We start from the raw sequence: 14581 nt of genomic DNA, 5'->3' as shown, positions 1-14581 counted from the left end.
AAAATAAGCTTCGTCAGTAAACCAAATGCTGCCCACATGCATATCGCCGTCATCAATCCTGTGCGCTATATCGTTAGCGAATGTCTCTCGTGCAGCAATGGTAGCGGCGCTGAGGGGTTGCCGCATTTGAATTTTGTATGCATAGAGGTGTAAACTCTGGCGCATGAGACTATACGTGGAAGTTGGCGTCATTTTGACCGCAGCTGCAACACGGCGAACGGAAACCCGAGGCCGCTGTTGGATCACCTGCTGCACTAGCTGTGCGTTGCCCTCTGTGGTTGCCGTACTCAGTCGCCCTACCTTTCCAGCACGTTCATCCGTCATGTTCCCAGTCCGTTGAAATTTTTCAAACAGATCCTTTATTGTATCGCTTTTTGGTCCTTTGGTTGCATTAAACCTCCGTTGAAAACTTCGTCTTGTTGCAACAACACTGTGTTCTAGGCGGTGGAATTCCAACACCAGAAAAATCCTCTGTTCTAAGGAATAAACCATGTTGTCTACAGCAAACTTGCACGTTGTGAACAGCACACGCTTACAGCAGAAAGACGACGTACAGAATGGCGCACCCACAGACTGCGTTGTCTTCTATATCTTTCACATCACTTGCAGCGCCATCTGTTGTTGAAAATTGTAACTACTGTAATTTCGAAAGTTTGTCCGCCTGAAAATGTACTGTTGTCCCAAGCATATTGCAACAAACGGTGTATTTCTATCGCTGCTCGTTTAGTTTTTATTGCCGTTTCAAATATACCGGTCATTTTTGAAACACCCTATATATATATATATATATATATATATATATATATATATATATATATATATATATATATATATATAGAGAGAGAGAGAGAGAGAGAGAGAGAGAGAGAGACGGGAAAAAATCGTAATAAGAAGAAGTTTGCGGCATAAACGAAAGTTGCTAGGCGTCTTTTTACGTCTGGAAGATGATGCTATTAAAATTTCGCGGCAGTCGCATAAGAGTGGCGCTAATAGCGCCGCTATCAGGATGCAAATCGGTCGTGAGCATTTGGTACCTTTGAGATCGGACGTGGTGACTTAATGTTAGTCAAGAATACATTTAAGGCGACAAAGGTGCCATTATCAACATCTCACAGAGTTTGAACGAGGTCGTGTAACAGGCCTACTAGAAGCTGGATCATGTGACATTTACATAGGTGTTATGTACTATGCAAAGATGAAATTTTTAGTTCATTGCAGTGTCAGACTTTGAAGAGTACTCGCATTGTTACAAGCGCAATCTGACATTGCGAAAATTAATTTGTAAATGCTCGGCAGTAGTTGCGTGTATCTGGTTATCAGTACAGCAGTCAGGTACGGGAGAATAAGTGACAATTAATTTCTCCAAAAAGGTTCTCTGTTATCGATAATGGTTAGAAATGTCTCACACTCGCATGCTATGTGTGTAAGTAGGCTGTTTAGGTTTTTGTATTGGTAACGCCACGTAGCGCACTGTATGTAAATCACTGGCTGTGCTGGGTGCAGTCTGTGGCTAGTTTGCATTGTTGTCTGCCATTGTAGTGTTGGGCAGCTGGATGTGAGCCGCCAGCAGTGGTGGATGTGGGGAGTGAGATGGCGGAGTTGTGAGAGCGGATGATCTGGACAGAGACAGTAAATTTGTAAGACTGGATGTCATGAACTGATATATATAATACGACTTTTGAACAATATTAAGGTAAATACATTGTTTTTTCTCTACCAAAATCTTTCATTTGCTAACTGTGCCTATCAGTAGTTAGTGCCATCAGTAGTTTGAATCTTTTATTTAGCTGGCAGTAGTGGCGCTCGCTGTATTGCAGTAGTTCGAGTAACGAAGATTTTTGGTGAGGTAAGTGATTTGTGAAAGGTATAGGTTAATGTTAGTCAGGGCCATTCTTTGCAGCGATTATTGAAAGTCAGATTGCGTTGCGCCAAAAATATTGTGTGTCACTTTAGTGAATGTTTGAGTACGTTCAGTTTTGCTCAGCTGTTTGAAAAGCAAATAATGTAAGAGGTTTATCAGCACAGTAATTCATAAATTGTTCTAAGGGGATGTTTCATGTGTTACGTTATATTTTTGTGAGTTCCACAGAAACTGTTTGTAACCTCTGGCGAACAGTAATCCTCAATTTCGGAATTGTCGTTTGACAACCTGGTCTAGATTAGTATTTCTCCCTAGTGTAGTTAAGAGAAATTCAATAAGGCTCAACTAGAATAGCATTCACTTTCCTTCTTACCTCGCATCATGTCCTCCAACTACAGACCCTTGACGACCGTTTCGTCCACAAATAGGACAATCCTCTCCATATAGCTACAAGCCACTGCATCAGCAGATCAGTATGGAAGAGAAGGGTATTTCATAAGATGCAGGAAAGGGTAAACAGATGCAGATAAGAAGGTAAATTACATGGTGTATAGGGATTTGAATCGAGTGACAGAAGAGTGATAGAATATTTTAGGTAACGGAAACACGCTAAATTTTGGCAGATAAGAGATGCTTCAGGTGAATGCTCAGTTGTAGAGAATCAAGCTCACTTAGTTATTGGTTGTAGTTCCTGGAGGCCTTGCATGTTTTGTGTTGGATGGATAATATGAAGGGGTTCCATGTTTCTTTATATCTGAGTATTATTCGGAAAAATGGCGGGTGTCTTGAGACACGCCTACACTGAGACAGTCGTCATATTAATTGCGACAATCGAATGGCCATTCGAAGAATGAATGCTATAAGGTTTACTTAGTTAATTGGAAGAACGTAGCTCTATAGCATAAAAAAGCAAGTACTCGCCATTTTAAGCTACTGGGGTACTAGGTGGTTACATTAACAGAGATGATCACCAGAAGAAAATTTTAGACACGATAAGAAAGACTTGGTGCTGATTTATGTTTTAAGACTACGTTGTAGGAGGGAGAGTCTGAATTCAAAGACCCTCATAGGCAACGAAGAAAATCTGATTAAGTGGATCTGATTAAGTAGCAGGGGTGGGATTTTTGGTTAGACCAAAGTTAGAATTATGGAGATTTTCAACAGTTCAGGGGATCATATGTATATGGTTACAAGGGTTACTAAGAACTAGGAGATTATTTTTAGGATTCTTAAGATAATAGTGCTGTTATGCCATTTTTTGTAGGTGAACTGAAGCGGTGGCTGTTCCGTTCGATTCTGTTACACTGTTTAGATACTGGATCTGAGAAAATGTATTGGAGCCACGTATACGTATATAGAGTATGGACAGTATAGAGTAATAGATAACAGTGTAAAGTGGCGGAGATATAGGATGCAAAGCGACTAACTTTTCTAAGATAATCGTACAAGAGACTGTTTGGATGGAGTTTGTGTAAGGGTACAGAAGTTTTTTCTCTGTTATGGCAAATGGTTCAAATGGCTCTGAGCACTTTGGGACTTAACTTCTGAGGTCATCAGTCTCCTAGAACTTAAAACTACTTAAACCTAACTAACCTAAGGACATCACACACATCCATGCCCGAGGCAGGATTCGCACCTGCGACCATAGCGGTCTCGCCGTTCCAGACTGTCGCGCCTCGAACCGCTCGGCCATTTTCTTTGTTACTGATTTCATCTATCCATAGGAGGTCTGTTAGAAAAGTATCCGATCTTTGGCTGGGGAAAAATCTAGGTTACCTGGAGCATTGTTTTCCTTGATGTTCACTTCTCCCAGCGGTGCCGCCAATATTGGATGCTTGCCGCAAAAGCCTCTTTCGGAATGGACTTTAGCTCGGCCGTCGTTGCTGCCATAATGTCCTCGCTTGTCTGAAATAGCGTTCCTTTCAATGGCCTCTTGAGTTTTGGGAACAACCATAAGTCGCAGGGGGCCATATCAGGAGTGTAAGGAGCTTGTTAAGGCACATGAATCTGTTTCTTCGCTAAAGAAGTTCGAATCAAGTGAGAGGAATGTGCTGCAGCATTGTCGTGATGGATGCGGCAATTTCCTGTTGACCGCAAGTCCGGTCTTTTGCGCCGTACAGCATTACGTAGGACATTCCTGTAGTACTCTTTGGTGATTGTTTGACCCTGTGGTGCGTACTTTCGGTGTATCACACCGCTGGAGTCAAAGAAAGCAGTCAGCATCACTTTGACGTTGCTGCGCACCTAGCGGGTCTTCTTTGGCCTTGGTGATGAGGATTGCTTCCACTGTGACGTCTGGGATTTGGTTTCCGGGTCGTCGCCGTACACCCAGGGCTCGTCGCCAGTAATTATTGTGTTCACGAAGTCTAGGTCACTGTTTGTAGAGTCCAGCAACACGAAGTTGCCTTTGCTCCACCGTCAGCAGCTTGGGCACGAATTTCGCAGACACACACTTCATGGCCAAATCTCCGGTCACAGTGGAATGTGCCGAAAAAGTGCTGGTTCCCAGTTCTTGCACAATATCCCGGCAGTCATATCACGGTCCCACATCACCATAGCGTCCAATTTGGCAAATACTTCGTCATTTTGGTATGCTGATGGCCGACAACACCGTGGCTCTCTCTCCATCGATGTGCAGACGTTTTTAAACCGGTTGTACCACTCCATAATCTGTGTGATTCCCACAGCATCATCATCGAAAGCCGTTTGAATCTTCAGAATGGTTTCCACCTGGCTGTCGCCCAGTTTCATATTTTGACGCAGTAGCGCCGCTTCAGCCATTCCGTCATTTCCTTTGCAATGAAAAACCGACACGAGTACTTCACACTACCATAGTCATATGCGGGAGAAAATTCAAGCATGCTCACGCGCGATCGATTCAAACCCATCAGACGTTCGTAATTAAAAAAAAAAAAGACATTTTGACCTACTGCTGAACATTTTGACCTACTGCTGCTCGTCAGTCAGAGGATAAATAAATAAACGAAGATTTTACGGTAATATGAATAACACGTCCTCTTGAAAATAAGTGATGATTTCCTATGGGAGCGTTTCTGTTAAGAAGAAACACTGATGGACTGCTGTGCACACTGTTATGGTGTAGACAAAGATGCTGCTTCTGGAAAATTCTTGGCTGTCAACCGTAAGTGGCACAAGGGAAGGAAAGGAGAGCGGAATGTAAGCATATGGTGGGCAATACATATTGATGGATAGCTCCGTACGTTAACAGGGATTGGGAAACAATGCTGAGCTGGGAAATGTAGTCGATAAGTGTTAAGATCTGATATGTGCATGGGAGTTACTGTGAATGTTGGTAAGTGCTGGATTTTCACGTTACTGTTTCAGAAATCACCGACAGCTTCCTGGCAGCGCAGGTGCTGATTGCGTTCGCACTTGCCTTCGACATGATGTCATGGGCTATGTGCTTCTGCTTGCACGAGCTATCCCTCAAACCAGACCTGCAGACACGAGCCCGCATGGAGATTGACGCTGCCCTGCGGAGGCACTGCGGAGAGATAAGCTACGAAGCTCTGCAAGAGATGGCCTATCTGGACATGGTAGTGGCAGGTAGGATATGTCCTCTCCTGCTTATTTATTCACAAAGAAGCCAGGGTCTTTGTTGAAAGAAATGGTTACAAATCCGTGTACTGTGTCCAACTAGTGTATTAACGTATACGAGGCATGGTATTAAGCTTTTAATTATCCCCTTCAAAAGTCCCATAGCTCTCTCCCAAATTTGCAGTTCTGTTACAAGTTTATATTAGCAAACGCGCATGAATCCACATCTACACATACATCATATCTTCTCCTAGCACAGTTTTAACTGACTCTAACATCTCAATCTTATTCAACACAGTGAGATGACAAAGTCATCGGACAGCGATATGCGCAAGGTAGTATTACCAAGTACACAGGTTTAAAGCTTCAGTGCATTGGCGGTGTCATTGGTACTCACATGAAAAGATTTCCGACGTCATTATTGGCGGACGAAGGTAATTAACGGACTTTGAAAGCGGAATGATAGTTGGAGCTAGACGCATGGGACATTCCATTTCGGAATCGTTAGGGAATTCATTATTCCGAGATCCACAGTGTAAAGATTGCCAGTAATACTAAATTTCAGGCATTATCTCTCACCACGGACAACGCAGTGGCCGACGGACTTCACTTAACGACCGAGAAAAGCGGCGTTTGAGTAGAGTTTTCAGTGCAACCATATAAGGAACACTGCGTGAAATAACAGCAGAAATAAATGTGGGACATAACGACGAAATTTGGCGTTAATAGGTTATGATAGCAGACGCAAGTGCCTTTGTTAATAGGACGACATCGCCTGCAGCGCCTCTCCTGGGCTAGTCACCACATAGGTTGGACCATAGACTACTGGAAAACTGTGACCTGGTCAGAAGAGTCCCGATTTCAGTTGGTAAGAGCTGATGGTAGGGTTAGAGTGTGGCGCAGACCCCACGAAGCCATGGACTCACGTTGTCAACAAGGCACTGTTCAAATTGTTGGTGGCTACATGAAGGTGTGGGCTGTGCTTACGTGGTATGGACTAAATAGAGTATGTGTGTGGGCTTCTTAGCGAAACATTTGCAGCGTAGTCGAAACGACAGGTATGCCAGCTCCGGTAAATCATGAGTCATGATGACCTTTATCTTTTACTGCAACGGACCGCTGCTCATTGACTTTCTGGAACACTGCGCCACAATTAAAACACAAAAAGTAAGAAGGACACTTTGCAAAATTTGAAGCGCTCTATCAAGTCCAAACGTCCAGGAATATTTAAGGACAGCGTCATTCTGTTGCAGGATGAAGGCCACCCACATGTTGCCAAGGTTGTTTCGACTACGATGCAGAATTTTTTTTTTTGGGGGGGGGGGGGTGGGGAAGGGGGTGGGAAGCCCTTGCACATCCTCCATAGGGTCTCGGTCTCACTCAGTGCTAGAGCCATATTTTTGGAGTCCTGAAAAAAGACTTTTGTGGCCGTTTGCACCTGATGAAGACGTCCACGCCTAGGTACAATCATGGTTCCGTAGACAACCGCAAATATTTTTTCATGAAGGAAATGACGGTCTCTTCTCACAGTGGGTTAAGTGTATTAACGGTTATGACGACTACATTTGAAATAGCAAACAATCTACCTACTTTTTTCAGACAGTCTAGTTTTCATTTTACTGCCCCTTATACAGGGTGTTACAAAAAGGTACGGCCAAACTTTCAGGAAACATTCCTCACACACAAATAAAGAAAAGATGTTATATGGACATGTGTCCGGAAATGCTTAATTTCCATGTTAGAGCTCATTTTAGTTTCGTTACCTACGCTTCCACCTACGCTCAATGGAGCACGTTATCATGGTTTCATACGGGATACTCTACCTGTGCTGCAAGAACATGTGCCTTTACAAGTGCGACACAACATGTGGTTCATGCACGATGGAGCTCCTGCACATTTCAGTCGAAGTGTTCGTACGCTTCTCAACAACAGATACGGTGACCGATGGATTGGTAGAGGCGGACCAATTCCATGGCCTCCACGCTCTCCCCCCCCCCCCCCTCAACCCTCTTGACTTTCATTTATAGGGGCATTTTAAAGCTCTTGTCTACGCAACCACGGTGCCAAATGTAGAGACTCTTCGTGCTCGGCCGGCCGAAGTGGCCGTGCGGTTCTAGGCGCTGCAGTCTGGAACCGCGAGACCGCTACGGTCGCAGGTTCGAATCCTGCCTTGGGCATGGATGTGTGTGATGTCCTTAGGTTAGTTAGGTTTAACTAGTTCTAAGTTCTAGGGGACTAATGACCTCAGAAGTTGAGTCCCATAGTGCTCAGAGCCATTTTCGTCTTCGTGCTCGTATTGTGGACGTCTGTGATACAATACGCCATTCTCCAGGGCTGCATCAGGGATTCCATGCGACGGAGGGTGGATGCATGTATCCTCGCTAACGGAGGACATTTTGAACATTTCCTGTAACAAAGTGTTTGAAGTCACGCTGGTACGTTCTGTTGCTGTGTGTTTCCATTCCATGATTAATGTGATTTGAAGAGAAGTAATCAAATGAGCTCTAACATGGAAAGTAAGCGTTTCCGGACACATGTCCACTTAACATATTTTCTTTCTTTGTGTGTGAGGAATGTTTCCTGAAAGTTTGGCCGTACCTTTTTGTAACACCCTGTACATATACGACTTCTTTCCGCATGCCAGAGACCATTCTCCGTGGGATGCAAGGTACACGAGTAACGTAACGCAATAGGTTTCCGAACAGCAAAACAAGAAATGTGCATGTCATAGGTGTGGATCATAACTTTACGGTGTGGTTTATCTTGTATGCTCAGCAAATTACACAAACTAGCTGTGGATATCTGATTCGATGTTTGCCTTGCCTTTCAGAACGTAGTTCGTCATGCTGATTTCAGACCTGAAAACTACTTTGTGCTAATATGATAGATTTTGTAGCTATTGACAAAACTTTATTTTTTCATGGAAGTCTAACCGTCAAGAACTTTGGCATTGTTCATGCTTATTTTTTATGCAGTACCTTAAATTATTCATCAGAAACACCAATGAAACCATCGTCTATAGAAGACTTTGTGTATATCGAAATACACTCCTGGAAATTGAAATAAGAACACCGTGAATTCATTGTCCCAGGAAGGGGAAACTTTATTGACACATTCCTGGGGTCAGATTCATCACATGATCACACTGACAGAACCACAGGCACATAGACACAGGCAACAGAGCATGCACAATGTCGGCACTAGTACAGTGTATATCCACCTTTCGCAGCAATGCAGGCTGCTATTCTCCCATGGAGACGATCGTAGAGATGCTGGATGTAGTCCTGTGGAACGGCTTGCCATGCCATTTTCACCTGGCGCCTCAGTTGGACCAGCGTTCGTGCTGGACGTGCAGACTGCGTGAGACGACGCTTCATCCAGTCCCAAACATGCTCAATGGGGGACAGATCCGGAGATCTAGCTGGCCAGGGTAGTTGACTTACACCTTCTAGAGCACGTTGGGTGGCACGGGATAGATGCGGACGTGCATTGTCCTGTTGGAACAGCAAGTTCCCTTGCCGGTCTAGGAATAGTAGAACGATGGGTTCGATGACGGTTTGGATGTACCGTGCACTATTCAGTGTCCCCTCGACGATCACCAGTGGTGTACGGCCAGTGTAGGAGATCGCTCCCCACACCATGATGCCGGGTGTTGGCCCTGTGTGCCTCGGTCGTATGCAGTCCTGATTGTGGCGCTCACCTGCACGGCGCCAAACACGCATACGACCATCATTGGCACCAAGGCAGAAGCGACTCTCATCGCTGAAGACGACACGTCTCCATTCGTCCCTCCATTCACGCCTGTCGCGACACCACTGGAGGCGGGCTGCACGATGTTGGGGCGTGAGCGGAAGACGGCCTAACGGTGTGCGAGACCGTAGCCCAGCTTCATGGAGACGGTTGCGAATGGTCCTCGCCGATACCCCAGGAGCAACAGTGTCCCTAATTTGCTGGGACGTGGCGGTGCGGTCCCCTACGGCACTGCGTAGGATCCTACGGTCTTGGCGTGCATCCGTGCGTCGCTGCGGTCCGGTCCCAGGTCGACGGGCACGTGCACCTTCCGCCGACCACTGGCGACAACATCGATGTACTGTGGAGACCTCACGCCCCACGTGTTGAGCAATTCGGCGGTACGTCCACCCGGCCTCCCGCATGCCCACTATACGCCCTCGCTCTAAGTCCGTCAACTGCACATACGGTTCACGTCCACGCTGTCGCGGCATGCTACCAGTGTTAAAGACTGCGATGGAGCTCCGTATGCCACGGCAAACTGGCTGACACTGACGGCGGCGGTGCACAAATGCTGCGCAGCTAGCGCCATTCGACGGCCAACACCGCGGTTCCTGGTGTGTCCGCTGTGCCGTGCGTGTGATCATTGCTTGTACAGCCCTCTCGCAGTGTCCGGAGCAAGTATGGTGGGTCTGACACACCGGTGTCAATGTGTTCTTTTTTCCATTTCCAGGAGTGTATTTTCAAGTTTAATTTCAATCAAGTGTTGTCGCACTGCCCTCTAGGGTAAAACTGCACATTTAATAGGAAGGGGGTTCAGCCGGTGCTGGCAGTTTTGCTTCGTGTGCGGCTGTTTGACAGACAAACCCCGTAGGTGGAATAAGGAGAGGGCACCATGGCTCATGTGCATGCAACTTGCGTGAGTGAATAACAAGGGCTAAGAACAACCCCGTACAATTTGGAGTTTCTGGGATATTACGCGAGTCAAGACACAAAAGAACAAATTTATTTGTGTATGACGAACGTTATCGGATTCGCCTACAAAACTATAGCAGCTATAAAGTATCAATAAATTTTCTCAGTTTCTAAGGCAATTCCTCAAGATTCCGCCGTTTGTCAAATATCAGCAACATCTGAAGAATTCACAGAATATGATTAAATGTAAGCGGACTGAGACTAAACCTGACGAAACTTTATGTCTGAACTTCATATGAAACCCACGTATCGTCACCAGTAACAATGTGGTTCAAAAACTCCCTGCCATCCTTGTCGTACCAAGTGAGGAATCTCAGTCCTGTTACCAATTGTTTTATATGTTCATTTGTCAAAAGTCGAGGCACCGATATCGTGCACACTGTTTATAACCGAAATCACCATTAACAATTTAATAAAGAACTGATAGTGACATGTCAGGATCGCATAAGCCTAATCCTTCGATAACGAAACCTCTATTCTGCTCAATTTTTGCTGGACCCTTAACATAAGTTCGTCACGTACAAGTGAAGGTCGGCCTGATCATTCTTCTACCATTAAAGGTGATACACCGTTATCGAACCGAAGCTTCGAGCATCACAGTCTGCGGGTGTCTCTCTGTAAATTTCGACAGGGAAGACTCCTGTCGGGTTCAGAAATGGTATTACGCAAAGAACCGCATACTTGATGGGTCTGTTAATTTTGTCACATGTTTTAAAATCGCACAGATAAACAGTAAACTATTGTTCCTTCTCGCTGTTGGAATCAATATTGGAGACAACAGTTAGCCCACAAGCCGTTATCTGTAGCTCGCCTCACTAGCTGAGCACACACGTGCGGATTTCTGCGACGAGCAACGTGCATAAAATTCACGAGTTTACCTGTGGATTTCAGGTGACAGCAAGTGTTAGTTGCAATTGGTATAGTGAAGTGGTAGAACAACGACCACGTCCAGAAACCTGTACAACTGTACTGTGAAATACCTTATTTGAGAAAATTTAGACCTGAACATTACACGAACAAGAATGTAAAAAATGGGGAGGACAAAGCGATGATTACAATATTTCTAGACGTTATTCCAACTGTGGATCGAAGTGCAATAAACTCTAAGTTACAAAATATGAAGTAAAGATTCAGAAGTGCCCGTGGTTGCTTTATAATTCCTGAAGGTATTTCAGATCTGTCTCTAAAACTACGCTAAAAGAAACAACAATGCCAAACGAGGGAATTCTTCAAATACGTGCAAGCAGTTGCCATATCCTGATGTGAGTAAAAATTAGACATAAAATATCGTAAGTAAAATCGATAATTTTTGTAAAGAACTGTTTTTGCATTTGTAAAGGAAGCCAAATTGTAAATATCTTCTATTACAGACCATTGGATGAAGTTTTATTTCAGTAAAACGAAAAGTGTTTAATTAGAAAACTACGCATTTTCTTCTGGTTGCGAAGACGAATTTAAAATACCTACAATAATTCAGAAAAGAACTCGGAAAGATGCAAGTCTTTTGAAAGTAGCGTAGAGATACGGGGGAGATGAATTGTAAAACCCAACACTATGGTGAGCGCCACCAAAATGTTGCTTGTACTACGTGTATTATTACCCGTAACTGTGGTACGTACATTATTTTGCAGGCATTACGAATTACTGCGCTGTTTGTAGCATACCGAACCTTCACGATCCTCAGAGGAATGTACACGACTCTGGAGAGATTAATTTTGTGTCCTCGGTGACTTTCGCTGTGACATGCTTCAATAAGATCTTCTCGGTTTACAAGCCGCATCATTTCGAATAAAACACTTGAGTTTTCGATAGCCGTCTCTGCCATCGTCATGCGGGCTTTCAAAAAAGTTGAATTGATGGTGGGGTGGCGGGGCGGCCTCAACTACGTACCCACTGACTCAAAGTTGAAATATTAAAAGCCGGCCACTGCGGCCGTGCGGTTCTAGGCGCTTCAGTCTGGAACCGCGTGACCGCTACGGTCGCAGGTTCGAATCCTGCCTCGGGCATGGATGTGTGTGATGTCCTTAGGTTAGTTAGGTTTAAGTAGTTCTAAGTTCTAGGGGACTGATGACCTCAGATGTTAAGTCCCATAGTGCTCAGAGCCATTTTTTGAAATACACTCCTGGAAATTGAAATAAGAACACCGCGAATTCATTGTCCCAGGAAGGGGAAACTTTATTGACACATTCCTGGGGTCAGATACAACACATGATCACACTGACAGAACCACAGGCACATAGACACAGGCAACAGAGCATGCACAATGTCGGCACTAGTACAGTGTATATCGACCTTTCGCAGCAATGCAGGCTGCTATTCTCCCATGGAGACGATCGTAGAGATGCTGGATGTAGTCCTGTGGAACGGCTTGCCATGCCATTTCCACCTGGCGCCTCAGTTGGACCAGCGTTCGTGCTGGACGTGCAGACCGCGTGAGACGACGCTTCATTCAGTCCCAAACATGCTCAATGTGGGACAGATCCGGAGATCTTGCTGGCCAGGGTAGTTGACTTACACCTTCTAGAGCACGTTGGGTGGCACGGGATACATGCGGACGTGCATTGTCCTGTTGGAACAGCAAGTTCCCTTGCCGGTCTAGGAATGGTAGAACGATGGGTTCGATGACGGTTTGGATGTACCGTGCACTATTCAGTGTCCCCTCGACGATCACCAGTGGTGTACGGCCAGTGTAGGAGATCGCTCCCCACACCATGATGCCGGGTGTTGGCCCTGTGTGCCTCGGTCGTATGCAGTCCTGATTGTGGCGCTCACCTGCACGGCGCCAAACACGCATACGACCATCATTGGCACCAAGGCAGAAGCGACTCTCATCGCTGAAGACGACACGTCTCCATTCGTCCCTCCATTCACGCCTGTCGCGACACCACTGGAGGCGGGCTGCACGATGTTGGGGCGTGAGCGGAAGACGGCCTAACGGTGCGCGGGACCGTAGCCCAGCTTCATGGAGACGGTTGCGAATGGTCCTCGCCGATACCCCAGGAGCAACAGTGTCCCTAATTTGCTGGGAAGTGGCGGTGCGGTCCCCTACGGCACTGCGTAGGATCCTACGGTCTTGGCGTGCATCCGTGCGTCGCTGCGGTCCGGTCCCAGGTCGACGGGCACGTGCACCTTCCGCCGACCACTGGCGACAACATCGATGTACTGTGGAGACCTCACGCCCCACGTGTTGAGCAATTCGGCGGTACGTCCACCCGGCCTCCCGCATGCCCACTATACGCCCTCGCTCAAAGTCCGTCAACTGCACATACGGTTCACGTCCACGCTGTCGCGGCATGCTACCAGTGTTAAAGACTGCGATGGAGCTCCGTATGCCACGGCAAACTGGCTGACACTGACGGCGGCGGTGCACAAATGCTGCGCAGCTAGCGCCATTCGACGGCCAACACCGCGGTTCCTGGTGTGTCCGCTGTGCCGTGCGTGTGATCATTGCTTGTACAGCCCTCTCGCAGTGTCCGGAGCAAGTATGGTGGGTCTGACACACCGGTGTCAATGTGTTCTTTTTTCCATTTCCAGGAGTGTATTAAAAGTTTTGGCTGGTTTCGTTGTCTAGGGGCTAGGATACGTAGTTGCCGCATTACAAGCCAATTACTGCTGAGTCTACAGCATACAATATGAATATAATCATGAATCGAATGGCCGAAGGGTCCTATCACTCAGCAATCGCGAATGTGACGTAGAAATTTACAAATGAAAGACTGCAATTAAATAAAATCTTCAGGTACTATTTTAACGACTTTAAATGATGAATACGATAGTGGAAGTACTTTTGAGAATGTCGAATATTTCTGCAAAACACTTATTGGTGTCGATGGTCCAGCAATTAAATAAAATATAAGTTGAATAACAGGGAAACAATAGATTCCTACTGCACGTAATTAGTTATGAACAACACCATAGCTCGCGAGATATTCACTTCCAAAAGCACACTACGTCTTCACTGTAGAAGCCACGGAAATCTCACGAGTGTACAAGTCGGCACTCCGGAGTATTTCTATCTGCCGCGACCTCGCGCAAACCGCTCCACACTCTTCAGGTCTCTGCCGCGACCGTGCATCTGTCGCGCCGTACTGTCCCGAACTCCCCCGTGTCCTCACCCGTACTCTTCTGCCACTTCCATCCAGTCTCCCCATTCACGAGTGCTGTGATTGGCTGGAGCGTTCCCGCCCTGTCTTCAAGCCAACGCACACTCACAATCATAATGAAACACATTATAAATACTGGATTTACATTTAAATAACTTGAAATTAAATAAATATTCCTACGATTGGACCATAAACACGCTCTAACACACATTATTAAATACATAAACAAATTAAATAGACATATACAGGGCTATTACAAATGATTGAAGCGATTTCATAAATTCACTGTAGCTCCATTCATTGACATATGGTCACGACACACTACAGATACGTAGAAAAACTCATAAAGTTTTGT

At 45.7% G+C, this 14581-nt stretch overlaps 1 protein-coding gene across 1 annotated transcript in view; it reads left to right on the top strand.

Moving 5' to 3' along the window:
• The window catches only part of LOC126162984 (cytochrome P450 6k1-like), a 121417-nt gene that overhangs the window by 75414 nt on the left and 31422 nt on the right, over window positions 1–14581 (top strand). The window contains exon 4 of the mRNA XM_049919840.1: window positions 5207–5428. Coding sequence (XP_049775797.1) covers window positions 5207–5428 — 222 coding nt within the window. The remainder of the gene's footprint in view (window positions 1–5206; window positions 5429–14581) is intronic.

This window comes from Schistocerca cancellata, chromosome 2, assembly GCF_023864275.1.
Source record: "Schistocerca cancellata isolate TAMUIC-IGC-003103 chromosome 2, iqSchCanc2.1, whole genome shotgun sequence".
NCBI classification, from domain to species: Eukaryota; Metazoa; Arthropoda; class Insecta; order Orthoptera; family Acrididae; genus Schistocerca; species Schistocerca cancellata.
Note: the sequence above shows the minus strand (reverse complement) of the source record. Positions and strands in the feature narration are given on the sequence as shown.